At 37.8% G+C, this 18338-nt stretch overlaps 1 protein-coding gene and 1 long non-coding RNA gene across 2 annotated transcripts; one reads left to right on the forward strand and one right to left on the reverse strand.

Moving 5' to 3' along the window:
- Window positions 1-2401: 2401 nt before the first annotated feature.
- LOC145489735 (IQ domain-containing protein K-like) lies at window positions 2402-12681 on the forward strand. Its single transcript, XM_081468769.1, has 10 exons — window positions 2402-3247; window positions 4551-4648; window positions 4768-4820; window positions 5836-5913; window positions 6510-6594; window positions 6938-6994; window positions 7609-8797; window positions 9188-9246; window positions 9542-9616; window positions 11060-12681. Exons 1-7 carry the CDS (start codon window positions 2896-2898, stop codon window positions 7696-7698), a joined length of 813 nt encoding a protein of 270 aa, XP_081324895.1. The 5' UTR covers window positions 2402-2895; the 3' UTR covers window positions 7699-8797; window positions 9188-9246; window positions 9542-9616; window positions 11060-12681.
- Window positions 12682-12694: 13 nt separating this feature from the next.
- LOC145489736 (uncharacterized) lies at window positions 12695-18280 on the reverse strand. Its single transcript, XR_014049626.1, has 3 exons — window positions 17749-18280; window positions 16052-16098; window positions 12695-13449 (listed from the first exon to the last, which is right to left on the reverse strand). It is a non-coding gene; the product is annotated as an uncharacterized LOC145489736 (long non-coding RNA).
- Window positions 18281-18338: the final 58 nt, after the last annotated feature.

The raw sequence follows: 18338 nt of genomic DNA on the forward strand, positions 1-18338 counted from the left end.
TGACGTTTAACTCCGTGACTCTATTCCAATGGAGGAAGAAGACCTAGTAACAACGAGAAAGCACTTTCAATTCGTGTTGGTTTAAATAAAATATCGTTGCTTATCTTTTAGTGGTTTTGAATAAAAAAAGCAGCTGCTTTACTTAAAACTGTCTGTTCTAGCTTTTAGAGATATCAGTTACCTAGACTCTATGTCCTTGACTAGTTAGATTAATTTACCTTTCCGTGACAGCACTGTTCTAGTGATTATTCCGTTGAGTTCTTACTACAAGTGAACAGCTGAGGGCAATCGCAGATGAAAATATAAAGCTGACGCTAAATGCTCTGAAGTGAACCATTGTGAATTTCTCCCAGCACTGAGATATTTTAATTTATATGTTAAACTTGCAGGTGCTTTTCCGGGCTTTTAAACATTGTCTTATGCTTCTATATAATTGCTTAGCTGATGATAAAAAAAGAGCTGACAGTCTAGGGGAGCAATAGCAGTTATTATATGCCAAACATCTAGTCCAGCTGTTCAAGGCTGATAAATGTAAAACACTGAAAAAAAAAAAAAAAAAAACTAAAATAAAACTCAAGATTTTAAAAAAATAAGGTGCGTTTTGAACATTAACGTTGGTACGGAAGAATTGAGCTATTGTGCGTCCCCTTCCACGTCTGAAAACTTTTTATTTTTTTCGCCTCTTTCTAATTTTTTTCCATCACATCACAAAAGTAATAGAATATAATTTGTTCATTTAATTGCATCAATCATGGTGAACGACCACTTGTGGGCTACTAATGAAATGGGTGTTATGCCACAACTGACGTCACGCTAGGCAAACCAGGAGACCATTTACAATAACCTGCCTGGATGACAAATTCTCCGACAGTCAACCGGGTAAAGAACCTTCAAATAAATAAGATTTCTCCTGGGGCTTGCGTGTGTTGGTAATTGTGATCAAGATGCTCTTCCAAAGACTGTCCATCTGCACTGTTGGTTAAATTGTTCGTGCAAACATGGAACGCAAGCTTCATTCCATTTGAAAAAACAAAACAAAAATGTTTCCTGTCTAAAAATACAACATGAGAGACAATTTCTCTCTCCATCTCTTTATTGATCTTTCTTCAAGAAGCCTGCATTAGGACTTGTCAGTTAAATGGTCGTTTACAGCTCAGTTCTAATAACAGGGTCTTGAAGAGTAGGGGATGGAGAAGGGATCAAATCCCATTGCTCAAGGTCAAATTTTACCCAAATCCCACTTTCCAGCCTATTTTTCCCTGGATCCCAGTCTTATGTTTCGGTTTGTGACTCCCAGTCCTAGTGTCCCCAATCTCATTTTCCCAGTGGAAAAAAATAACAAATCCCAGTGCAGTACGCCTTCAGGCCCCTCCGCTCTCGGTGGGCGAGAAAACAATTATGACAATAATTGCCAATCAAAATGTCAGGCGAGCTATAAACCTTTATAGCTAGCTTCTTGCTAGTTATTTCAAATTTGCCAACAAATTAAAAAGTTCTTATATGGTCTAACTTTGGAAATAGATGACGGTGAACTCAGATTTCTATATTTTAATTCAGGTTAGTACTTTATGTAAGACTACGTATAATGTCCCGAGAATATGGCTGTAGCTCTAGGATACCCCTGTAAACCTTTGTTTACCCTTGTACACCCCTGTAAACCTTTGTTTACCCTTGTATACCCCTGTAAACCCTTTTATACTCTTTTATACCCCTGTAAAACCTTGTATACCCCTGTAAACCCCTGTAAACCACTATAAACCCTTGTATACCCCTGTAAATCCCTGTATACCCCTGTAAACACTTGTATACCCCTGTACTCCCTTAAATACCCCTGTAAATCCCTGTATACCCCCGTAAACCCTTGTATATCCTTGTATACCCCTGTAAACTCTTGTACACCCCTGTAAACCCCTGTATACCCCTGTAAACCCTTGTATACCCTTGTATACCCCTGTAAACCCTTGCATACTCCTTTGAATCTCTGTATACCCCTGCAAACCCTTGTATACTCTTGTACACCCCTGTAAACCCTTGTATACCCCTGTAAACCCCTGTATACCCTTGTATACCCCTGTATAACAAGGGTATACAAGGGTTTACAGAGGTATACAAGGGTATACAAGGGTTTACAGAGGTATACAAGGGTATACAAGGGTTTACAGGGGTATGCAGCGGTGTACAAGGGCTTACAGGGGTATACAATAGTAAACAAAGGTTTACAGGGGTATACAAGGGTTTACAGGGGTATACAAGGGTTTACAAGGGTATACAGGCGTTTACAGGGGTGTATCGTGGTTTACAGGGGTATACAACGGTAAACAAAGGTATACAGGGGTATTCAAGGGTTGACAGGGGTATACAAGGTTCTACATGGGTATACAAGGGTTTCGTATACAAAGGTATAAAAGGGCTTACAGGGGTGTAAAGGGGTTTACAGGGGTATAAAGGGGTTTACAGGGATATAGAAGGGTTTACAGGGGTATGCAAGGGTTTACAGTGGTATACAGAGATTAAAAGGGGCATACAAAGGTTTACAGGGGTATACAAGGGTTTGCAGGGGTATACAAGGGTTTACAGTGGTATACAGGGATTAAAAGGGGCATACAAGGGCTTACAGGGGTATACACGGGTAAACAGAGGTTTACAGGGGTATACAAGGGTTTACAGGGGTATACAAGAGCTACAGCCATATTCTCGGGACATTATACGTAGTCTTACATAACCCACAAACTTTAATTCATCCTGCAGATAACCGACAGATAACCTGCAGATATCTTTTTGGGCCCGCGCTCTGTTTTGGCCAGCGGCAGTTACCACTGACAACATCGATGAAAAATGGCGGACGAAAGATAAACTAAATTTTGTGTCCAGAAATCTTCAAGTATTCCTCTTAAAATGTACCCTGCACCATGTAGTCCGTCTTCCTCCATATTTAGTGAGATGCTAGAACTCCATGCAGCTCGAAATAGCAGCAAGCGGGACTATTCAGAGGAGGAGCAGTTATCAGTAGGAAGCAGTTACGATGCTGCGAAAAGTTCGCCTGTGTTTTTTGGTCGTTATGGGCATAAACTTTCTGATTCCGTAGCTGAGATCCGCGAGGGAGAAGATGGCACGTCAACCAGATCTTCTCTGTATCCAGAATTTGATCCTTCTATCAATCATCCAGCGACGTTTGGTTACGTTTTATTGGACAGAAAACCCGCACCTCCTAAACAGGAATCTCCGCCATTACCCGATCCTAAAGAGTGTGAGTAAATCATTCACAACGTCATTTATAGAAGTAACTACAGTACCAAGGACTTATCCTGTCAAAATTTTATTTTTCACTTTCACGATGATTTGCTGGGAAGTATAGATTAAATATGTTGAACTACTGTATGCTTGCACGAGTAAGTACCACATGGAAGTACAAGTCTAGGACAAGACTAGCAATTAAGCGGGCAAAATGTCTGTAGAGTGTACACGTATGTGATCCCCATGCTTCATTAAGCTTGCAGTTTTGTACTGCTCATGACATGACAAGGATGGCGTGAAAGAAACTTCATTCGTAATAATAATTCATGAGGCCATATGCAAAGATTACCACTGACAGTGTCACAGTGAGAATTAGTTTACTCCAAGCAGTAGCTATAGTCACAGGGAGGTTGTGTTTGACCTAATGGTCACAGTACTTAACTCTGGATTTGGCTGGGATAACTGTGTTTTTAGGCAAGACATGTTTGGGTTACTGGTGAGTTAAATGTTGGGGGTGATTTTGTGGCAGATTAGTTTCCCCTATATGCAGGGATACGCCCTATATAATTGACCGTAAGGACTGACTCGTCCCCAGCCATCTCTGAGTCTCTGAAGGGAATGAGAGATGGCTGGGGATGAGTCAGGGAGCGAGAGTCAATTGGGTTTTCAATACGACACTGAGAGACGACTGGGGACGAGTCAGCTCTAAGGGGAAGTCAAGCCCAAAAGGAGGGGTGGTGAATTGTAAATGCAAGAATTTCCAAGAAGACAAGACCAGAGCCTGAGACACTTTGACTTTTGAACTACAATACCCCAAAGTATTCCACATGCGAGTGCAAGACGTTCAGACTATGACATTCAGATTTATAAGAACAAATCAGAAATTGGGACTTAGAAACTTTCTTAGCCTTGCAAAAAATAAAATCTAGACTGCGAGATGCCTTCAGGAAAAAGTTGAGACTACGAGGTGCACATACCTACTTAAAAAACTGAGACTGCAGGACTCGTGAAATTTGATTAAAATTTTGCAAGATCCATGGTTTTTGAGGGTTTATTCACCACGCCTAAAAGGGGTACCTACATGTATTTCAGTGTGAAGGTCTCCAAACGGGTATGAATTTCTCAAGATGAAGAATAAACATGGGCATAGAATGGTGAGATCTAATGCCCTCATTTGCTCCTGCAACTGGCTGAAAACATTAATAGTCAAATGACTTTTTAAAAGAATTGTACATTTACTTTAACCTTCCCTGTTGCACCATCCCTGGGATCAAGTCTCTTGTGTGTGTTCCAGCTCTGTTTCTGCTGATTTTCAGGTAGCCCAAGAGAATACCTTGAAGCTTACATGTTTCCAGTTCTTTTGCCAGCAATTGAACAAATGCTGATAGCTGCTAAAGAAAACAAAGTATTTGAGGTTTGTCTCATATTGATAATGTCTGTGGTGCATTATTTTTTGCCTTAAGTGTCAAGAAGAAAGGAAGCAGTGGAGGAGTCACAAAGTGCTGACTTGTAATCTTACTTTTGCTCACACAGAGAAGAAGAACAAAATTCAATGCCTGTGATTTTCTGACAGAGTACTTATTCAGGTGTGCAGTTTGTCTTTCATTTTATTAAATAACAAGTGAAAATCTGTATCTGTGATTTTTCATGTACATGTAATTGATTATAGTTTGTGTGATTTGCTGTCACTTTGTCTTGAAGGATGCAGCTGATTCTAAAACAGAAAAAAAAGTAGAAATTATGAGTAGAAAAGCCACGAGTACTCAGTACTTTCAATAAAATTTGAAGTAGGTGGCTGCCCTAGTGCAACACCCACCAGAGAGTAACATACTGTAAGAAGAAAGTCCCTTAAGTTAATAGCTTCTGCTAGTATGCCATTACCAATTTTTGGAAACTGCTAAACATTAATAGCTGGTGATTCATAACAGAATGCCCAGCAGGATGCCAGCTTTTAATACTCTTACATATGGGAGATGCAATTGTCAACATTAGTTTGTTGGATTCCACACCAAGAGATCCTTCCTCAAATCCTGGATGGCTTTACTCTTGCTGCACATGACTATAATAGATCAATATTCAGCTGGATATAAAGGAACTCAGTCACAGTATTGTTTGAGTTATTTTAGCCACATACAAAATTAATCAAAGGAAACCTGAAAATAGTAGTTATACAAAAACTCCAAAGAGATAATAATAAACCATAAAGGATCAAGGATGGTTAAGGATGGGAGAAGATTGACGTGGATTACAAAGGGCAAACTTGAAAAATTTAGGCTAAACTTTTCAAGATGCACAAACGATGATGTAGCTCCTTGATGGTAATGAGGTGAGGGCCAGTTTCCTTTTGGGGTCGGGGGATAAAGGTGTCTGACTGTTCTCATTGGTACAAGATTTTATCCTTATCTTCAGATTTGGAACATTTTCTGAGCTGTGGAGAAAATTAACACAGATTACAACTACTGGTACCAACAAACTTGAAAAATTGAAGCTAAACTTCACAAGACGCACAAACCGTGACATGGGTCCTTTAAGAAGTCTGTTAACAGTTCATTCACATATAAGATACCAGTTCAAATTTCTAAATACTTTTTCTGTTGATAGAAACAACCCTAAATACAAGGACCGGTCGAATGTAACACTGGAGGACATTCCATTTGTACAAACAATACTGACAGAAAAGTAAGTTACATGTATGATGAAGCTGAAGTGGCTATTGTCAAAGTACTGTGGTGGTTACATTAAGCTGATTACATGTACGTAATTATTTTAGTGAAGATGATTGGATTTAATTTAAGACTCAAGAAGAAAACAGAAAACAAACAAACAAACTTACAAACGAGAAAAACAGGCAACCAGCTGTTGAATTGAGTATCTATGTATTAAACTCTTGCACTCAGAGATAAGAATGATGGAAAGAGTGGATCTAGCCAGGTTTCATATTGGGCCTTCAAGTCTAAATGTCTGGGTTGCATGGTCTCACGTGCTGGCCTCATGCCTGGTACTACTTTTTACACATTGGTGTGCTTGAACAGCCTTCTTAGTTAAAGTGCTTGGAGACAAGCATGTACATGTAGAATGGTAACACCAAATTATCTTGTACCAGTGAATAGACCTTTTCACAGTTTCAGATGCCATCTTGCTTCGGGGGTCAAACATAGTTGGAATTACTGTAAGTGTACTGAGTGAGCGTGGGGCAGATATTAATTCACTGGGTTTGCGTCAAAATACACAAAGTTTGATTCTTGTGAATAAAATACACTCTATCTTCTCTTTAGTCCTCGCCCTCCACTGCCATTATCACTGTTGCTCAGCGATGAAGAAGCTGCTATCATCATTCAGTCTTTCTATAGAGGATATCTGGTATGTGTCATACTTCTAGTATGAGAAAACCTTCTGCTATGAAAACGGGAAGGGTGCCTTCTCTATTTTACAGAATATTGCTGCTATAATACAGGACATGTATTTCTTCCTTTATTTTTGAGAAGCAAGTGTTGCTTTAAATAAGAAAAAAGCATAAAGTCTGCAGTTATTTTTCAACGCGGCTAAGAAAGGCCCAGCCCTGCTTGCCGACATCTTGCGTTTTCTAAATTTGTTACGGTTTAAGACACCTGTCAAATTTTACGTAAATGGTCTTAACTTCTTTATTTCCTTAATTATCACATTGGGTGAATTGTTCCTTGTATTTATTTTATCTTTCTCCCAGGTGCGCAAACGGCCTGATGTCCAAGAGTTGAGAGAATATCAAAAAGAAATGAGAAATGTAGGGAACTAGATAGGACTGTAAATAACTCTAGGCTAGAGTAGAACATCTCTGCAAAGATCACACAGGAGGCAGAATCAATTGACCGTTGTAGAGAGGTTTCAGCAAGGGTATAACGAAGCCACATTTGCTCGCGGCGAGTGAAGGAAGCACCTCGTTGCTGATGTTGACGACGTCGATGATGATGATGATCTTGATAATAATGAGGATGACAACTACAATTTTAACTGAAGGATGTGTAGAACAAGTAGATGTAACTCGTGATTTGCATGACTTTGTGTTGGAGGTGAATCACTAAATTCGCACGAGAGCGTTTTTCTCAGTTTGCGTGACATTTTGAAAACGTCTGGTACTTGAATACTGTTACGTCATCAGTGTGAATTTTACATGTAATTTGTTTTTGGAAACTTTGAAGTTTTCCTGTTTGAACTCAAACATTATGGAACGGATTGGTACACTATACTTTCATATTATAGTATAGCCACTTTTGCCCTTTTATTAAAGCGTTGTATTCTTCTTCTATGAACAATTTACTCTTATTAGCTATTGAAGGGGCTAGGCGATCCACGCAGGTTGTAATGTACGTTGTTTTCTCTCACGATCTTACTTTGTAGGAAGCTGTTGATATTTTCTTGAAAGTCGAAGACTTCTGGAAGAAACATCCCGTAGAAGAGGGAGATGAAGAGGAGAAAAAACCTGAATGAACAACGAGGAAGAGTACACAGAGTACACAGCACCAAACAAATCAACAGCAACTCGATCAAATAAGACAAGTTCTCTTGGTTCATACTTGCCGTTTGTAAGATGTCTGACCAGATACACTACTACTTCACTGTGCTATTTAAACAGTTGATAGTTCTAAGTATTTGATTAAAGGCCATACTGTCATTGGACTTAAACTTGTCTTTGTAACATATATTGTTTTAGCCATATTGGATGTAAATAGGAACTTTTTCGGATTTTTAGATTAGAGAATTTCATAGACACAGTGTAAACGGGTTGTATTAGAAATTTCATGGAGAAAATTTTGGAATAAACCACTAAAGCAAACCGTCATCCGTTACATTACCTGTTCTAAAAAGAACACTCTTGCTGGTTCCCAGACTCCACTCGTTACGGTGAGCAATGACGTTGAATGAGCTTCAAATAAGGGATGGAAACGTGCTAATTGGCGGAAAAATGACATCGGATATATTTGCTGTGATCTGTTAGAATATGCGTTGCTGGTTTCTTGAAAGTTTCCGAAAAATCCGGAAAATGACAGATGTCCGAAATGCAAATCAATCAACGGAAAATTCCGGGACGGAAAATCGAATGGAAAAGAAATTTCCGGTAGGAAATTTTCAAAAGATTGGGTGTAGCTCGTGAAGTTGCCCTCTTAACTCTGGAAATATTTTTAAGAACTGGGAATTTTTGGAAATACAAACAGGAATTTTTGGTTCAATGGAAAGCGCGGTTAAAAAACTTTTAATTTCCCGCCCAAATAACAATGAGCAACTCATCCAATCAAATGGTTGCAATGAAACAATCACTCGGTGCGTGGCAATATTTGAATTGCAAATTTCCATGTGCTCGTCTGTCGTCTACTTGCGTTCAGCAGATACAACTTCGACAAAAATTTTCTCTTCTCTTCTCCCTCATTTCTACAATTTGAACTGCTACGAACTGACACAAATACCTGGCTACCTAGAACGAGAACTCTAACTTCGCAAGCACATGGTTGAAGTAACCGCAATTAGTAGTTCGCAAGAGATGCCAAAGCGCTTTCTCAGGACATTGAATGGTTCAATTTGAGTTCTAAAGGTAAGAGCTATGTACAAAACTAGTCAAAAGTAATGCTGTATTTTGCATAGACACCTTAGCTTTGTTTGCCGTGGAAAGCTTGAAAACTGTAGGAAAGCTGTTGGATGTTTCAGCTAACACTGACTAGCATTTGTCTGTAGAACCTAGTTTTTCCTTGTCCTTAACGACACATTCGCTTTTGTGATAGGAAGCACTTTCTTGGCGAGAACTGGGAATTAAGTAATGTTACATTTTAGTTAAACATGAATGTCGAATTCCTCGCACCAACAATCTTTTCAAGAATTTGCTACCAGATTTGCTTTGACGTTACAGGGAAATAGTTGTCACTGTTGTAAGCTTTAGTTGTTTACTGTAAATAGCAAATTTCTTTCCTTTGACATTTTCTTCCAGAAAAGAGATGGCTCCAAACGGTGACACTCGTAAGGCCACCTAGGACAAGATTAGTTCAGGTAACTCGCTAATTTTGATTGTTTGATCATAATGTCAATTCTCCTTGCATTGCTATACATTTTTTTACAATGCCAGTTGTGAGAATTTGGAGTTACATGGAAACAATATCTTCCTCAAATTTTACAAAAAATTGGACCTCAACATGCTGATCACAATGTATTTGAAAGTGTAAAAACATGCCACCTATCAGAAACTACCTTGTTCTGACATTCTGTAGCTGTAACTTTGTAGCTTTGTTGCTGTTGTCTCTAAGAAACTCAATACTTATGCTGTTTTGTGTTTATGTTGTTGTAGACTAGAATTGCTTTGATGAGGCGCTTGATAAATTCAACTCAGTGATTGGCAGATGTCCTGCTCAGCTCATTCATGGTGAGTTCGTGGTTCTTATTATACTCAATCGTTTACATTTTGTTAAGGGAACTCAAGCAAACCACGAAGACAACGGCAACAAAAACGCCACCAAACCAAAGATTTAATGAGAAAAACAGTAGCTGTGCACGTGCGTTATAAATCCTTGTACATTTCTTAGCTGTCCTCTGCAAAACAATAACGTGAAATGACCAAGTTCTGCGTAGACTGAGGAACGCGAATGACGACGGCTAGTTTTTCGTATTTCCATTTTGCAATCGAATCATTGCATATTTAGTTCGAGCACGTTTTTAGAGCCATTGGCGTACCGAACAGATGTGGACAATCGCGAATTGCGCTGGTAAAATATAAACTGGCAAGTCTTTGCCGAGACATTCATTACGTTTTCCGAGTTGTATTATCCAATCCGGATATTTGAAGGAATCCAAAACGAAATTTTGTAACAAAATTTTTAACTATATCAGTAGTTCAAAAAGAGTATTTATGTGAGCAGGGGAAAATGTTTTTCATGCTGTACAGTTTTTAAGATTGCAGTGGTGATTGAAATCGTTACGTACACAGCTGTGGAAGAAAAATTCTATACTGCAATATTTGAACTCCAGATTTAATATGCTGGTGTCCAATTTAGGTGACTTAGAATGACCTTCAGTGCAATGTTGTATTTTATTTTATATTATGATGCAAATCAATCATGTGATTCCCAAAGGAGCCAATAACACAAGTAGGAAATTTCTTTATTATTTATACCTTCTTTAAATATGATACACTTGAATTTGAGATATTACCGAAACGGTTTTTCCAAGAGAAAAAGAGCAAATGCTCAATTCTGGCTGTTTTGGACTACAACTATTTACTCCCCTGACCAATCTGGGTGACCTTGAATGACCTTCAACAGGTTGTTGATAATTTTATTCTGATGCAAATTAGGGAGTTCAAGAAACCACGACGGCGACGGCGACGACAACGCCGATTGAAAAATGATTTTATATCTTACCTGAAGTCATTTAATTTTTTTTTCACTATCAAAATTACCTCGAAACTGAATATGGAACACATTGTTAAATTCGGAATATAAATTTAAAAAATTAGCCGTTGTCGTTCACGTTCTCCAGACAACGCAGAATTTGGTCATCTGACGTTGTTGTTTTGCAGAGGACGACAAAGAAATGTACCAAGAATTATAACGCACGTGCACAGCCATTGTTGTGCTCATTAAACCTTTTGTTTAGTGACGTTGCCGTTGCCGTCGTGGTTTTCTTAAGCTCCCTATTTGTTCCTTTTTTTGTTGTATTGTTTTTTTTTATTTGTTTATTTTTGGTTCGATAGGTGTGAACGTTTGAACCTCTAGCACATGCTTCATTTTAAAGAAATTGTTCACTAACTGAATGCGCCTGAATTGGAAGGCGATACATTGCTAAAATGAATGGGTTTATTTTTCTGCAGTGTGACTCCTTGCTCAACATGAACTTAGGATACAGGCCAAGATATCCTCATAGATGATTATGCGATCATGGATCCTGGTGGACGCCAGATGTCTTTAGACAAGATGAAGAGTCTAACTCATATGGTTTACTTTGTTTGTGGCTCGTTAGGTAAAGAACAATCAATTGTACAGAAACAATATTGAGTCTATTATTTCCAAGAACAATTAGGACATAAAATTTCGTCCAACAAACAAATTCAGTGTAGGTGACAAGACTTACACTAAAGAATATTGCCCTGATGTACGATCAAATTCTCATAATTAGTTTAAAAGAAATGTAGGCTGATCTGTAAGGAGAATTAAGATTTCAAAATTGGCAGCGCGCGGACCCATGTTTTGTTAACTAGAGACTTTATTCATTTTAAGGCACAATCAACTGTGAATATTTCCAATCTTTTTTTTCTATAGGTTCTAAATTTGTTGTTGTTCATGCAAGTTTGGCTGAATTTTTCGAGTTAAATTGGCCTCCTATTTTACGGCACAATTAATTGTCAATTTTTCAAAAATATCTCGCCGTATTTCTTTCCTCCAGAGACCCAATTTTATTATCGACCATGAGACTGTATGTAAATTTTTTAAGGTAATTCGATTTAATTCGTCAGGAATTTTGCGGTGAAAATTAATTTTAAACGTTTATAAAAGTCTCTTTGCACGTTTTTTTTCTCTATCAGAGTCCTAAATTTGTCGTCGTTCAGGCAACTTAACTTAAATTTTGCGAGTTAATTTGGTCTTCTAATTAACGGCGAAATGAATTGTGGATGTTCATAAAAGATCTCGCCGCAATTTTTCTCCAGATAGCCAATTTCATTGTCGGCCATAAAACTGTGTGTAAATTTCAAGGGTCAAAAGTTTACAGTAAAGTACGCAGTGAAAGAAGTATCCTGATACAGGCAACTTAATTTACTAAATTTTACTTTTGTATAGTTATTCTTGAAGCCAACACTGAATTTCTCGCAAAATTGTTTCGTTATTTTAACAACTGTAACACTTTGGTGTGGTTTCTTTGCATGGGTCCGCGTTTAGTTTATACTCAGCGCCTCGAGTAAATTAGCAATCTTATCAAGTTTTTTTTCAGAACCGCAAGGCGGTGTATTTTTCATTCGAAACTTGTTTTTCAAACGTTCGCTTTTGTTTGGGGATTACTTCTTGGCTTCAGTTATTTCGTAAATCTAGAACATTATTGTAATAAATATGACCTGATTCGTGACAAGTATTTTTGGCGAAAGGAAAAAGTCTTTTTGACAATAATTTCCACCTATCAGTAAACATTGTAGAAACGAGAAAAATTTTTACTTGAATCGTTAATTTCAGTTTTGAATTCTAGGTGCTTGGTTTTTTCCTTTGATTGTTGTAATGAGTTCTTAGATATTTTTCAGACTTAGTAATAATTGTCAACTGTTCTAAATAATTACTATGATCGATAGATACAGAGAAATTTCACGACTCTTGAAATTGCTCTGCATCTATTGACTATAGTAGTTGGTTAAACAGTTCTCACACTTGTAAGTTTGCAAACAATAAAGATCACAACTTGTAAATCAGTTATCATTTTAAGACTTTATTGAAATAAAATAAAGAAATATTATAATTAACAAATGAGTCTTGTACTACTTAATAAAAAAATGCGCGCTTTTAAAGGGGCCTGGAAACTAGTCGGAATGTAGGCTATCTCTTTTACTATTTTTTGACTATGTATGGTTGCCGACGCGGAAAAACGTTCTGCACTTTTAAACAGGGTCTAGTAACAAGCCAAAATAAAGGCTGGCTTTTGATGGGCTAAATCTGACCGCACACTGCACAGATTTTTCCCGCCAAAAGACTTAGTTTATTTTTGACAAATTTCTAGACTCCATCTAAAAACGCAGACTTTTTTCCCGCCAAAAGACTTAGTTTATTTTTGACAAATTTCCAGGCACCGTTAAAAGCGCATACCATTTTCCTACCAAAAGACTTAGTTTATTTTTGAAAAATTTCCAGGCACCGTTGAAAGCGCATACCATTTTCCCGCCAAAAGACTTTGTTTATTTTTGAAAAATTTCCAGGCACTGTTAAAAGCGCACACTTTTTCCCATTTGCAGGAGCGCAGTTACTAGCAAAATGACTTAGAATTTTTGAATAAATACAAACAAGTAACACGATGGAACACAATTATTTTCGCAGTCAAGGCTTTCTGCATTCTTGCCCCGATGCATTTTAACCTAAACAAATGCCCGGCGTGTTCTCGGGTTCTTTCTTAAATACATCTGTCTGTATTCAGCAAGAAAATTATTCCACGATGAGATCTTAGCTTTATTATACCAAATTACAGTCTACAACTGAAGTTTAATGGCGTGATGAACTTGCTTCACTCCTGCAAAAGAAGGTAAAAAAATATATTAAGAAATATAAGGTAAGGTGGGGTAGAGTCTGCGTACGAGCCAAGTGGCCCATCAGGCCGGAGCTTATCCCGGTTTCTGTAGCATGAAGCGACTAGGAGTATTTCTACTCCTCCCTGGATGGGATGCTAGTCCATCGCAGGGTTACCCCCAGCATTAAGTTCGCCGGTACCCATTTATACACCTGGGTGGAGAGAGGCACTGTGAGATTAAAGTGTCTTGCCCAAGAACACAACACAATGTCCCTGGCCAGGGCTCAAACCTGGACTGCTTGAATATAGAAATGAATAAAGACAACAATAATTTAAATCGCGTAATGTCGCGTTCAATTCCAAAAGAACAGATATTCTGTACTAAGGCGTGCACATCTTCTTCAAACGTTAGCATATGACAGAAATAGCTTTGTAACGTTTTTGCAACGTCAACATTAAGATATAGCGTATTGGAAAAATTCACTCTTGACGGGCGAGGCGAGGCGTAACGTATTAAAATTTTGTATTACCCCTGTAGTCCCTGTGTTTGAATAGTCACATGGTCTTAAATTTCTTGGACTTTGCAACCATTCATGCTGAGAAACGTAGATATCGGCAGTTTACCACAGTCATGACACAAACAAAAATGAGGACCTCAATCGTTGCTGCAAAAATATGAGGAAACTGACTTCCCACGAAATCTTAAAAGCTCTGCTTCTCAAGCTTTCTTTGAAATTTTAATGCAACCTGGCTAAAATGAAGGGTGCGGATAATAGATACACTTCTAACAATAGGTGCTTGTCTGGAAAAGCAAATTATCTTTTTTATGTTAATTATCTTACATGATGTGTGAGGAGAAATACTAACATTTTTGTCGTTGTTTTTGCTGCTTCACTGTTTCCTTACGTCCGACAAACATTTGTTATTTTATCAATCGATACGATAATTCCACATCTGCAATCTATATTTTCTTCATTTCTCCGGCAAGACAAATGACTAAAATCTACGCAATTCGCAGATTTTTCTTTATAGGAAATGAGAAATAAAAATAAAAAATACAAACTTAACGCTAAATCGATGACGTTTCCAACGATATTTGAGCAATCAAAATAAAATAGTCAATGACTCATTTTGTCGAAAGAAGCGCCACATCAGCACTGGTAGGCAAAAAATCGTCGAAGGCTGGGCACTTGAGCACGAAACGTTTGAACATGAATTCAAAAAGGAAAACTTGAAAAGCCCGCATTACATAATAACATTCTGAAGTCTGAGAGACATTGATACGTGGAATTGAGTTAAGATAACGAAAATGAATGGAATCGCTGCAAACCAAATTTTGGCATTTCTTGTTAGAACCACTATCTCAGAGATTATTCAAACGGTATTGCGTGTGAATTATCCCAAAGGAAAAGGCTACTTTCTCTTTATTTTCTTTTTTCGTTTATTTCAGTTCCTTACGAACGGAATTTAGGCTTAATTGGACAATTTTGGATTAAATTTTCAGGAGATATTTTGTGAAATTGTAGGGAAGATTTTGATTTGTCGCAGATTTTTGTTGCTATGGAGACATGTACATCGAACCTTTGAGTAATACCGTGAAATGACTGTGATATCATGCAAAAGCAGTAACACACAGCAACAAAACTTTGTATTTTACCTTTCCACGGTGATTCCTAAGTCAATAGGAAGTCAATAGACCCTATTCAGTCATGATAGCCACCATTTTGGTTTTCATATCACAATTCAAGTTGACTATATATGTGGTTTACCAAGGCTCAAACACTTACTTTTTAGAAAATTAAAGTGGCTCTCACTCTGTACCACGGTCAAAGTGACGAAAAAAGAATACAACCTTGAATTGGCTGGGCTACTGTAGACATTGGCAAATCTAAAATTATTATAAGGTTTATCTTTGTGGACGTTTCCAGGCGAGCAACATTATTCCACGAAGAAACTGCTAAGAGGTTGCTATGAGTAGAATCATCTCGACGTCGACGCTAAACTCAATCTTTAGTTTTTCAAAAGGGCGAACGTTCTACATGCATGTTCATGGAAAACTGAAAACCCCAGACAATTTCACTCAAGCAAAACGGTTGTTTCGACATTGTCCCGTCCTGAATGTAATTTGCATTTATTTTCTGCCTCAAAAAATTTAGAGAAATCCTTTCATACTTAATTATTCCCTTTCCCACCAAAAAAAAGAAAACAAAAGAATTTGGCTTGCGACAGTGGCCCGGTAGTTTCACTCTGACAAGGTGATTTTCTGCCCAACCTGAAAGTATTCTCTGAACGAAGGGTGTGTACAATGATGGTTATTACCAATAAGGATATGTAGCACCGAAAAAAACAACTAATTCAGTATCTCAGTAGAATGGAATATCGTAAATCCAAATTCAAAAATAACACCAATTCAATAGCCAATCACAAAACGATAAAATCTTGTGTCATGCAGTGTATATCTATATATATCTAATGGACGATAAAGGTGGGAAAACGCGCGTGTACAATCACCACTGTTTTTGATTTTGTATTTGATTGGTTAGTAATGCGCTCAGAGGTTTCTACTCTAAGTAAATAAAGAAAATGATTAGGCTTGTTAACTTACCATATCTTCTAATTTCCACATTGGTGGATCAGAATCACTGCATTGAACTGCAAAAATTAAAACAAAACAGTCCTAACATTAAACTAATTATAATGCATCAGTAGAGTGGTTTTCAATTGAGTGTAGAAAGTAATCAGGCTATTTCTTTGATTTTGGTTTTGGTCTTACTACGGTTTGAGACTGGCTGAATAGTGGTAAGTAATTGGTTCTGGTTTTGGTTTTACGACACAATTGAAATCCACTCTATTTTCAATAGCAGTCAATTAGTCTATTAGTCAGTAAGATCAGTCAGCTTATTCAGTCCCTCAATCAATCAATCAATCAATCAATCGATCGATCAGTCAATCAGTCAATTAATCACAAGTCAATCAATTAAGCAACCAATCAAACAGTCAATCACAAGTCAATCAATTAATCAATCAATCAATCAATCAATCAATCAATCAATTAATCAATCAATCAATCAATCAATCGATCAATCAATCAGTCATTAATCACAAGTCAATCAATTAAGCAACCAATCAAATAGTCAATCAATCACAAGTCAATCAATTAATCAATCAATCACAAGTCAATCAATTAATCAATCAATCAATCAACCAATTAATCAATCAATCAATCAGTCAATCAGTCAGTCAATCAATCAGGCTTGTATGTCTGTAGGCCCATTAGTCAGTCAGTCAGTCAGTCTGTTAATCTTTAAGTCGGTAATTCAGTCAGTCAGTCGTCAGTCAATCAGTCAGTCGGTTAGTCAGTCAGTCTGTTAATCCTTCAGTCGGTAAGTCAGTCAGTCAGTCAGTCAGTCAGTTGTCAGTCAATCAGTCAGTCAGTGGGTCGGTCGGTCGGTCGGTCAGTCAGTCAGCCAGCAAGTCAGCATATTAATCCTTCAGTCAGTAAGTCAGTCAATCAGTTAGTCAGTCAGTCGCTCAATCAGTCAGACAGTGAATCAGTGAATCAGTCAGTCAGTCAGTCGGTCGGTCTTTCGGTCGGTCGGTCGGTCAGTTAGTCAGTCGGTCGGTTGTTCCGTCAGGTAGTCAGACAGCTAGTCGGCCTGTTAATCCTTCAGTCAGTGAGTCAGCCAGTCAGTTAGTAAGTCGGTCAGTCAGTCAGTCAGTCAGTCAGTCGCTCAATCAGTCAGACAGTCAATCAGTCCTCAATCAGTCAATCTGTCAGTCAAACAATCAGACAGTAAGTCAGTCTGTCAGATCAGTCAGTCCATCAAATAAAAGGCAGTCAATCAATTTAAACAATCAACCACTCAATCATCAAATGACCGAGTCGTTTGATGACAGTCAGTGAATGCATTACATGTATTCAGTTAACAAATCAGTTATTTATTCACTTAGGCAGGCAGGCATCCTGGATTAGATTTACCATGATTTGAACAACTGGGGCAGGTTTTTTTTTTGTGTACTATAAGTGAACGTTCAATGCCATGTAAAAGTTCCTTTTATATACACTTCATGAAGTACTAAGTTGCTTGTGAAACTAGAGAGATGTTCACGCGTAATGAAGTCGTTGAATTCTTTGTTTTGTTTGTTATTCTACTGAAAAGAGGTAAGTCTAACGATTAAAGACAAGTGCTAGAGTTCTATTTAAAAACCAAAACGAAAAAACTGTGCACATACTGTTGCAAGTTGCAAAGTTCTGAAAATAAGCAGTGACTGATTCAAAATGGTTTCGATAGTTCTACCAACCTGACAAACATCAAACGAAGACTTGCAAGCCACATCACGAACATACAATCTCGATTGAACCTCCACGTGTAACTTGTCTTCACGTCAAATACGTCGTTGCTTGGGTCCAATAATCGTCACCTAGCCATGGAGCAAACCTGTCTGTTTGTCTTAACAAAACACCGCCAGTTTTATAAGCTTAGGTTAAGCCCACGTCTCTCTCTCTCTTTTTGTAGAAACGCGGACGAAGCAAGAAGCAACGAAGGTGAAGGCGACAACTTCATATGAATAATTATCAGCACGAGCACGTGCACTTGTTAATTTGAAATGGAAATTTGTGGAGTGTATGGTTTCGCGCCAGACGCAATTGGGTTGGTAGCAATAATTTTCAGAAAATAGATTTCCACGAGGTAATGACAGCAACTGAAGGAGATATATGTTACAATCAAATTAAGATCAGTTCATTTAGCAGTCAGAGTTCAAATTATATATATGGAAAGAGAAATGTAGAAAGAGAGAAAGAGAGTAAAAAGAAAGAGAGAAATTACATGACTTGTCCTAGACTGCCTGGCAGGCGCAACAAGATCACCAAAAAAAAAAAAAAAAATGCT

The sequence above is a fragment of the Orbicella franksi genome, chromosome 6, assembly GCF_964199315.1.
Source record: "Orbicella franksi chromosome 6, jaOrbFran1.1, whole genome shotgun sequence".
Lineage (NCBI taxonomy): Eukaryota > Metazoa > Cnidaria > Anthozoa > Scleractinia > Merulinidae > Orbicella > Orbicella franksi.

What these genes read in the sequence shown, in the direction of transcription:
- LOC145489735 (XM_081468769.1), top strand. Translation starts at nt 2,896, where the DNA reads ATGTACCCTGCACCATGTAGTCCGTCTTCCTCCATATTTAGTGAGATG. An exon ending in CTGACAGAGTACTTATTCAG is followed by an intron (nt 4,821 to 5,835) that starts GTGTGCAGTTTG and finishes TTCTGTTGATAG; the next exon opens with AAACAACCCTAAATACAAGG. An exon ending in CAAACAATACTGACAGAAAA is followed by an intron (nt 5,914 to 6,509) that starts GTAAGTTACATG and finishes TCTTCTCTTTAG; the next exon opens with TCCTCGCCCTCCACTGCCAT.